The sequence below is a fragment of the Hyaena hyaena genome, unplaced genomic scaffold (genome assembly GCF_003009895.1).
Source record: "Hyaena hyaena isolate Hyena2069 unplaced genomic scaffold, ASM300989v1 scaffold_120, whole genome shotgun sequence".
Taxonomy (NCBI): domain Eukaryota; kingdom Metazoa; phylum Chordata; class Mammalia; order Carnivora; family Hyaenidae; genus Hyaena; species Hyaena hyaena.
The window spans coordinates 1,153,536-1,164,295 of NW_024080752.1; the positions used below are offsets into that span (position 1 = coordinate 1,153,536).

The 10,760-nt window shown below is 40.0% G+C and overlaps 1 protein-coding gene across 1 annotated transcript in view; it reads right to left on the reverse strand.

Annotated features, from left to right (window-relative positions):
• TMOD3 (tropomodulin 3) overlaps nucleotides 1–10,452 on the reverse strand; it is a 49,968-nt gene extending 39,516 nt beyond the window's left edge. The window contains exons 1-2 of the mRNA XM_039237135.1: nucleotides 10,256–10,452; nucleotides 4,455–4,611 (exon numbers count right to left, since the gene is read on the reverse strand). Of these exons, the coding sequence (XP_039093066.1) occupies nucleotides 4,455–4,611; nucleotides 10,256–10,381 (283 nt within the window). The 5' untranslated portion in view covers nucleotides 10,382–10,452. The remainder of the gene's footprint in view (nucleotides 1–4,454; nucleotides 4,612–10,255) is intronic.
• Between the last annotated feature and the right edge of the window lie 308 nt (nucleotides 10,453–10,760).

Below are 10,760 nucleotides of genomic sequence, written 5' to 3' on the forward strand. Positions count from 1 at the left end.
TCGTCATCTTTTCAATCTTTGACAATAATTACAAAGTGAGATCACTGTGTGATTTTGGCGTATAACTTGGAACTAAGGGACATTGCTATAACATGCACTGGCACAGAGAGCTAATACTGTCATTGGGCACTGAATTCTGCAACATAGCATCTTAGTGTAAAAAATTTTTCTTTTAGTTTAGAGACCAATGGCACATTTTACATGTTCTAACTAGTCCAAGTACACAAAAAAGTAAAATGCTTTTCTTAACAGGTTTGTAAACCTTTTTAAAAAATAAAGAACCAAGAGAACTTCTACTGCCTAAAAGGCAGCCTCAATCTGAAAGACTATCTCCTAAGAAATAAGCTATTAAGTAAGGAATTCAGACTCAATCCAGGTGTTCAGGGTAAAAAGTCATAGGACAAGCATCTTAAACATCTCAGAAACATACATACATCTTAAAAAAACATGCATTGGGATTTTCAAAGCTAAGGAGGGGATTCACATTTAGCTCAGTTGGAAGGTATACTAAGAAGATATAGATGAATTCTTCTCAGGATCTTCTAGAATGTGATCAAGATCTTGAGGATGAGACCCAAAGAAAGGAAGGCACATTAGTGACTAAGGATAACTAAAGCTAACTGATTTAAGGATGGGAGCCTAGAGTGGATTTGAGAACATGAGAGCTCGCTTTTAGCTCTACAGTATTTCAAAGTAGAGCTCTACAACAAAAGTCTCCCAATTGCTAAAGACTAATTTGTGCTTCTCTGTACAATACTGAAGCATGGTTTCTAAGGCTTGACCCACCCAGTCTAGGGTGGTAGTATTTGTTTCCATCACATGGATTCCTGAAATTCAAACCTCATTCTGTGGTTCTGGACCACTCCAACATGACAGAAATAAGTCCCTTGTTTGGTAATAACATCACCCTTACAATCCTTTAAAATGACTATATCACCACAGGAGCACCTGGGTGGCTCAGTCAGTTAAGCATCTGACTCCTGATTTCAGTTCAGGTTATCATCTCACAGTTATGAGATTGGGCCCCGCACTGGGATCCATGCTGACAGCATGGAGCCTACGTGGTATTCTCCATCCCTCTCTCTCACCTTCCCCTGCTCACACTGTCCATCTCTCCCTAAATAAACTTAAAAATAAAATGACTACACCATAAAGAATTTTTACAGTGTTTTCACTATACCCATTAACAAATCTGGTCCACACAAAAACTACATGAATGATGCAAAGCAGATAATTCAGACTGTATGATGCCTTTTACATAAATTTTAAAACAGGCAGAACTGATTGTATTAGACACTAGGAGTGGTGGGGGCACCTGAGTGGCTTAGGTAGTTAATTGTCAAACTCTTGATTTCAGCTTGGGTCATGATCTCACAGTCCTAAGCTTGAGCCCTATGTTGGGTTCCATGCTGAGTGTGGAGCCTACTTGGGATTCTGTCCCTCCCTCTCCCTCCTCCCCTACCTTACTTGTGCATGTGCAGAAACAAAGACAGATGATAGGAAGCTAGGATGGTGGTAACCTCTGAAAACAGAGGGAAAAGTGACTGGGAAGAAGCTGGATAGTGACTACATGGCTGTGATCAGTATATAATCCACCGAGCTATATCCTTCGATTTGTGCATTTTCTGTAAGCATGTTATGCTTCAGGAAAAAGTTCATTATTTTTAAAAATGCCAGTCTTAGTCACTGCATCATAGCTGCCCATAAATAGTATTCAACAAATACACACAGCTAAAAGAAGCAGTAAAAATAATGAATGTATTATAAAAAGAAAACAACTGATTATGAACGTAAAATTACTTGCTTTTTAACTCAACTACTTCTGTTTCTTTCATACCCATCCAAAGTCTAAGAAATGAGATAAAAATTTTTTTAAGTTATAAAATGAGGTGCCTAGGTGGCTCGGTTGGGTGAGCATCCGACTTCAGCTCAGGTCATGATCTCACAGTTCATGAGTTCAAACCTGCACTGGTCTCTGCACTGTAAGCTTTGGATGCTCTGTCAGTTCATGGGTTTGAGCCCCGTGTCAGGCCCTGTGCTGATAGCTCAGACCTTGAAGCCTGCTTCAGGATTTTGTGTGTCTCTCTCTGCCCCTCCCCAACTCATGCTCTGTCTCTCTCACAAAAGCAAACTTTTAAAAAAAAGTTAAAAATAAGTAAGTTATAAAAAGAAACAAAAATTATTACACTCCAGCTGAAGGAAGATACAGCATTTTTTCCCCTTGTCACCCAGGTTCCTTGCCTCTGTCATTTCTCCCCTCTGATATTTCCTTGTTTTCCACAATTCTTCTCTACCTTTTTTCCTACTCCCGCTAATCCTCCAAGATCTTTCCCTAGGCAACTGGAGATTATGAAACAAGAGCATACTGGGAAGCTTCCTGGGTCAGTTTAGGACAAACCCGGCTCTTTCACATCTCTTATTTCCTTTTTGTCCTCAAATTCCACATTTTTTTCCTGCCATCTCTTTTCTCACATCTCTGCCTCCATTTCTACCCCCATTCTTCTTCCTAATTATACTCCCCAAGTCTAACACACACATAAGAGTAAAAAGTGATCAACCAACATTTATTCTCATAAAGTCATGTTCTACTATATAAACTGGATTGAAGCTATAAACACTGTGACGTTATAGATATGGTTGTCCAGATGAAAGCATAACCAGTAGTCTTTTCTGTGATAAACACAAAGGAACTGACATTTTTGTTCATATCTGTGATGCTCCATACTTCAAAACTACATATTGGTTTTCAGTCCTTTTTCTGGCCCTAAACATCCCCGTCTCTAACAGTAGTGTGATGGTTAACTTTATGAGCCAATTTGGCTGGGCATGGTGCCCGATAATTGGTCAAATATTATTATGGGTGTTTCTGTGAAGGTGTTTTTTGAATGAGACTGATATTTAAATCAGTGGGCTTTGAGTAAAGCCGTATGTGGTGGGCCTCATCCAATCAGCTGAAAGCTTTAACAGAACAAAGACTGATCTCTGAGCAAGAAGGAATTCTGCTGCCAGACTGCCTCTGGACTTGAACTGCAGCTCTTCCCTAGGTCTCTGGGCTCCTGGCCTATCCTGCAGATTTCAAACTTAATAAGCCTCCATAATCATATATGCCAATTCCTTAAAATAAATCTCATCCCCTCCCCAACAGAGCCTTTTGGTTCTGTTTCTACTTCTCTAGAGAACTCTAAAACAAGTAGCTAAGGTAATGATGCTGAACTAGAGAAAAAGGGGAGGTGGGGTGTAGTGAAAGAGCAAACGAATTGGGGATGATAGATAAAAGGCTTAATGAAGACCTCATGAATTACCCACTCAAAAATCATTCACTAGCCTTCCTCTATTACAGAGGCTAGAATGCTAAAATGAATTTTCCAGCTTCCTTTGCCATGAAGGAGTAGCCATGTACAGAGCTGTGGCCAAATTCTTGAGAAGGGCTTCCTTATCAAGAGCTAAAGCCTAACTAGAAGAAAGCACTGTGCTCTAACCTTTTTCCTGTCTGGATTACTAAGGATTCAGATGTAAAAACAGTGCCGGGAAGAGCTAATCTTCAGATCTTGCAACTGCTGCCACCATTTGCCAGTATTCCATACATGATACCCTAAACAAGGGTGCAAGCAGACTACCTTTGCAGGCCAACATGCACTGAAAGCTGAGAAGCTTCATCTACTTCATGTTGTGTGATATATATATAGAACTTTAAAATTCATGGCTATACTCAGTCTCCACTGAGGCTACCTAAGGTCAAACTACAACAGGAGGGATCTAGACTAGAAAACTTTCCTGAAGTAATGGTTACGAAGCACTGACAATTATAACTATGAATTACTAAGGAAGGCTGTAAGGCATCCTTTAAAAAGAGTCTTTCAGGGGCGCCTGAGTGGCTCAGTTGGTTAAGCGTCCGACTTCGGCTCAGGTCATGATCTCAGTTTGTGGGTTCAAGCCTTCCCTTGGGCTCTGTGCTGACTCAGAACCTGGAGCCTGTCCTCGGATTCTGTGTCTCCCTCTCTCTCTGACTCTCCCCTGCTCATGCTGTCTCTCTCTCTCAGAAATAAATAAAAAACATTTAAAAAAATAAATAGAGTCTTTGAAAATATGGCCTGAATTATTTTATGACAGTTCTCCTTAAAGACAGGAGTTAGAACAGAGCGCTGCTTTGACATCATTTGCATTCTGAAATACACGAGTGAACCTCAGCATACTTTTAAACATGTTACAGTAGAGAACTAGAGTGTTCTATAAAATCACTGTATGATAAAATCTCACGAATCATTAAGAAGGAACTTATTGGCCAAGTTGATGAAAAATGCAAATGAAGACCCAAATTACCTACCAAGTTTCTAAGTCAACAATGTCAGATCTTTAAGGCTACTAATGATGCATCTCTAAAAATATTTCTCCAGACCTACCTTACCTAGAAAAAGAAAAATCAAATACTATCAAATAATGACTTCAAAATTTACCTTTTTTTTCTCCAGTGTAAGGCACATAGTCTTCCCTGTCCTTATGCTCCAATGCCTCCTTCTCCAGGTATGAAAGGAGGTGTTCTCTATCAAATGGCCCTGTGGCGGACTTTGACGTCTGATTCTTCTGCCGGAACCCTGCAGGCAGAAGGGCATTCTGCCAAAGAGAATGAATCAGCCATTATGACCTCCAAGAATGCCAACACTATATGCTTCCACAGATCACTCATTCAATAAAGAATTATAGACCAGAATGTGATACTGACATTAAACATTTCATTTTATTTAACTTTTTTTAATGTTTTTTAAATTTTATTTTTGAGAGAGAGAGAGAGACAGCGTGAGCAGGAGAGGGACAGAAAGAAAGGGAGACACAGAATCCGAAGACAGCCTCCAAGCTCTGAGCTACCTATTAGCACAGAGCCCAACGTGGGGCTTGAACCCACAAACCACGAGATCATGACCTGAGCTGAAGTTGGAAGCTTAACCGACTGAGCCAACCAGGCGCCCCAAATATTTCATTTTATGGCAGCAACGTAAAAGTGTTCCACACAAACTTTTATTAGGTAGAATTCACTTCCATTATTAAAATAAGCACATATACATTTTCTTCAGAAAGTATTCTACTAGAAGGAAACACCTCTTACTTTTTGAATGTCCTGGATGGTAATAAAAAATAGTTTTCGGGGTGCCCGGGTGGCTTAGTCGGTTAAGCGTCCGACTTTCGCTCAGGTCATGATCTTGCCGTTCGTGGGTTCGAGCCCTGCGTCAGGCTCTGTGCTGACTGCTAGCTCGGAGCCTGGAGCCTGTTTCAGTCTGTGACTCCCTCTCTCTCTGACCCTCCCCTGCTCACGCTGTCTCTCTCTCTCCTAGGAAATAAATAAAACATTAAAAAAAAAAATAGTTTTCTTCATGATTAGTAACTCCTTAGCATATATGCATATACAGAAAATAATTCTATTGCAAAAGAATTCTAAATGATATATACATCATATACCTTCATAATGATGTCTATTTCATGGTAAAGTCTTTTTCATATAAAAACATGTGATCCGTACAGTAGGATATCAGAACATTAATGTTCACTGTGTTTAAACACAATGTGAAAGGTTCAATATATGTACAGATGTATGTATGTATACATCAGCACTAGGACGTATTTGCAGCAACCGCTGTCAGTGCTACTCATGCACCAAGGTGCACCGAGGTACCCCTAGACAGGGCTATATCTCTGGGGTTCCATGTGGGTACAGTCTCTTTGAGGGCCTGGAGGGACTGAGAGTGGGGAAGGGGTGCCAGGTAATAAAGCTGTCTCTTGTAGTCCCTACTCTGAATTTTCACTAATTCCAGGAATAGCAAGTGGCAACTAGACAATGTGAGCTCCATCCTTTTGCTCCTCAGGAGCAAAGAGGTGGGGCATCTGGGTAGCTCGGTCAGCTAAGCATCTGACTTCAGCTCAAGTCATGATCTTGCCGTTCTTGAGTTCGAGTCCGGCTTCGGGCTTTGTGCTGACAGCTCAGAGCCGGAAGCCTGCTTCAGATTCTGTGTCTCCCTCTTTCTCTCTCTCCCCTGCTTGTGCGGTCTCAAAAATAAATAAACATTAAAAAATGTTTAATAAAAAAAAGGGGGAAGGGCTGCCTGTGTAGCTCAGTCAGTTAAGCGTCCAACTTCAGCTCAGATCATGATCTCATGGTTTGTGGGTTTGAGTCCCGCATCGGGCTCTGTGGTGACAGCTAGCTCAGAGCCTGGAGCCTGTCTTCAGATTCTGTGTCTCGCTCTCTCTCTGACCCTCCCCTGCGCATGCTGTTTCTCTCTCTCAGAAATAAATAAAACATTAAAAATTTTTTTTTTAAAGAAATGGAAGGCAGCCGAATAAGTCACACAAAAGGGCCAGCCTTCTTTTGCAACACCTCCCATACTGTTTAATTTCATAGATGTTATAAGATAATTTTCATTATAAAGAGATATCTTATATAGATAATAATAGGGAATATAAATTTTATAACTAGAAAATATAGCACTTCAACTGTGGCTATTTGCTGAGATCCATAATAATTTTTATAAAATTCACCTTTGTGTTCTTCTCATGTAATGATAAACAAGACTTCTACCCACCAACTTTGAAATCGAGAGCTATGCATGAAGAATCTATTCCCAATGAACCATCAAGTCCTACCCATTTTTTACTTCCTAAAAAACTCATTTGTCTATTTACTTCTAACTCCAACACCATTACTTTGGTCTAAGCTATGACCACGCTGGCATGGAATATTATATTAGCTTCCCAACTGGTTTCCCTGGATTAGCTTCCTGATACTTATCAGCCCTCACTCCCATTCCATAATCTGTTACTTTAGCCTCACCTCACATACCCTCCCCATTCTAGCCACACTAGCCCTAGTTCCTTTCCTGTGCTTGCCACACACTTCATTCTACAAAGACCTCTAGAATGCTCTGTCCACCATTTTTTGCTACTCATTTCTAAGACTGCAACTCCATTCCCCCAAGGGAAGGTTTTCTCGACCTCCCATTATATGCTCTTACACTAACAAGGTACAATTATTTGATTAATACCTACCTCCTCCCATTCCTAGCAATCTGCATCATAAGGGCAAAGACCACATTTGTTTTGCTCACTCTTGTAACCCTAAGCCTAGCATAGTATCAGAATCTACTGGTTGCCCCCAAATATTTACTGAATGAAGATTTGAGAACATTTTTAAAGAAAAATACTCATTAAGGCAAATTAATCAAAGTTACTTCCCATCACCATCAATAATACTGGCTGCTCTTTTCATGGTGGTATTAATAGAGTTGCACTATTACATCCAGCTGCTGAAAATCACGAGAAGGAAACAAGTAGACAGAAACCATAAGCAGGGGAAGGGAAGAGAGAAAAAGGGAGACATAGAATCCAAAGCAGACTCCAGTCTCTGAGCTATCGGCACAGAGCCCAACATGGGGCTCGAACTCACAAACAGTGAGATCATGACCTAAGCCAACACTGGATGATCAACTGCCTGAGCCACCCAGGTGCCCTAAAACATGTTTTAAATGATAGATTAGCTGGCTCCTAAAAAACATTTTTGAACACAAAATAAATGACAGGTAACTGGCTTTGGAGGCTATAAACTCATCAACCATGCTTTATTATAAGTATACTTTAGGCAAGTTACCAGATCATAATACTTTTAGGACAGGTAAAGATCTCATTAAAATAACTGCCATTAAAAAGTATGTGTTTCTTCCTCATAGTACAATTTTGTTGTAATGATATATATACTCCAAGACTTGGAAATAAAAAAAATAGCTTTTGCCTAGGCTGGCTGGCTGTCTCGTAGAAATAGGTGTTTCGAGAAAATGCAGTAGGTTGGCAAATAAATATACTGAATTCAGCATATGGAAAGTAAAATAGCCCTCTAAAATATAACAAGGAACCATATACAACCTCTATCTGCTCTTCTCTTACTTATCATCTGAGAATTTACAAGTTACAGTGGCATTTCTCTGCCTGAAGTGGACACTACTACTGTTGCTGTCTTTTTCATACCTCATCTTTCACTGACACTCCTGCCCAAAACTTTACCCAACAAGGGGCATGCTGTCAATAAACATCATTATTCTTCCAGTCTCAACTAACAGTATCTGAGGTTGGGGGAAATGCAACTGGGGTTGGGAAACTGGCAAAAAACATCCAAAGGTTAGAACTCAAGCCTCCCCATACAAGAAGCAGGCCTCGTGGTTTTGCAAGTTAGAAAATAGAAACCATCAGCTTTTACATGTATAACATAGTGCATGTATTAATAGGGAACTCACTGCAGTTTAGCAAAAAGATCACTGGACTCTGCCGGGGAGCCATCAGGCAGTGAGGGATCTAATCTCAGTTCTGTCCCTAACTGTAGTAACTGAATCAAGCCATCTAACTTTTGTTTTCTATCTGTCAAACACAGGACAAGTGCTAGGTCATTGTTTCTCAACTGAGGGGCTCCCATAGGGGACAACTGGCAACATCTGCAAACATTTTTGGTTGTCATGACTAAGGGGAGGAAGCGTTAACCATGTTTTCTATTTTCTGTATTTGACAATGCTTTGCCTTCTTGGGGGCTGGCTAATTGCTAGGGAGAGCAAACAACTTCCTCTGCCCTCCACCCAGCAGTGTACTTTCCATATGAAATCAATCAATCCGGAATCCATATCCGAACTACCTCCTTTATCTCTCACCCAGAAAACCATGATTTCTCCTGCCTTAAATCACCCAGGACAAGGTAACTGGAAAACTGGAGACTACTTCTGTGGCCCAGACCCCACTGAAATTACTCAAATTATCCAATTCTAAATTTGCTCAAACTTGCCAACCCTGTCTCACCCATTCCTTCCCTCGGAGACCGCGAAAATGGTTCCGGGACATACTTAATCCTTGCTGCTCCTGCTTCCTGACCAACCCAGGTGCTTTCTCATGTTCTCTCTTGGGAACTGTAAGTAATAAACTCTTTTCCCCCCATGTCTGTAATATTACTATAGCTAATTAAAACAAAATCCCAGGAACATTTTTAAACAGGGGCATGTGCTATTGGCATGTAGGGAGTAGAGGCCAGAATACTCCTGAATCACTTAAGGATGCAGAGGACAGCCCCCGTAGCAAAGAACTATCCAGCCCTAAGTGTCAGTAGTGTCAAGGTTAAGGAAACTCTGGACTAGATGAGCTCTTAGGTTCCTGCCAGTTCTAGAACCATTTGATTGAAACAGGTCTAATAGGTTCAACTGTTTGTAGAAGAGTTGTCACTGTTGTGACAGGATCAAACCAGCACTGTTATCCTGGGTTACCTCCAGTCTTAAAGAGTACCACAAAACTTCTTTTGATAATAGCTACAGTTAAGGGTTTTGATAAAGAGTACCACAAAACTTCTCCTTTTGATAATACCTACAGTTAAGGGTTTTGATCTATGGTATAGACACATTAATGAAGTGCTGAGGTAATGTTGAAGAAAGGAGTAGAATTCTCAATAAAAATTCAAAAACATTCCAGCAGGAAATAAATGTGGTAGTAACAAGAATAATTTTATAAAACAAACTCTATTTCAATTCTTAAAAGGCACTAAAAATCAGCATAAAAAAACATGTGGTAAAGAGAAGAAGCCTAAGCCTACTACCCTTACCTTCAGGGTAAGTAGCCATAACCTTAGGGCCCACCTCCAACCCCATACATACTAGGGAATAACAATTCAGTGTCAAGGGAGTTGACTAATTTATAAGACAAATAATATCCACTTTGCCAATGAAAACATATATACATATATTCAGGTCTGTTCCACATGGACTGCAGTACCACTGAGAGTCTACTTAGATCTAGTCTACTAGTGACTAGAAACTTACTCAATTTGGTCAGCATCTTTCAGAAAGTTAACAATTAGATTTGAGGTCACAAAGAACCCTCTAGTGACACTCTACACAAGGCCATCATAGTACACAAGCTCTGAAGAGGCACAGAGGTTGGCATAAATCAAAGATCTAATCATTTGCTTCATTTTACCAAAAACATTCCTTCCTGTCCAAAGAGAAAAGATTTCATACAGGACAGAAAATTTCAGATGTTTGAAAGTAAGGGTGTTGGTGAATATGGTTTAGAATAGGCATGTGATAGAGATGTGGGGGCACAAGTGAGGGAACTAAGAAGAGGCAAAAAGTTCATTTGGATAAAGAGAGAATGTGGGGAGTATCTGAGAAAAGTCATGAAAAAGCTAACTGCTCAAAGAAGTTACTTAGTTTCAAAAGGTTTGAAAAGTTATTCCATTAACACCAACCTCAGGGTCAAGATCATCAAGAACAGTTTCCAGTTGTTTCAGTTCTACTTCTGATAGATTTCCAAGGAGCTCATCTTCATCCAGGTCCTTGTACTTCTCTAAGTCCTTCCGGAATGGTAGTGCCATGATTTGCAGTATAGGAAAAGTCACTTAGTTTTTGCTATTCAATATAGTCAGGAGTGATTTCTACTTTTCTTAGAGCTATGGAGAGAAGAAACAAACACATTTAAAATATTAAGTCACCTCCACCTACTTAGATCTCTTACGTTAAGTGAAAAGTAATTTCCACATGTCATATATTCTCTATCAATCTATCACACAATAAACCTTGTCTATGGATCAATGTCCTTACCTCCTATTTTTGGTTAATGAAAAGTCAACTGGGAAAAGTAAGGGCAGAAGGAGTAAATTCAAATCTATTAAAAGAGCCATTTGACAGAATTTAGAATTTCTGATAATTGGGGCACCTGGATGGCTCAGTTGGTTAAGCAGCTAATTTCAGCTT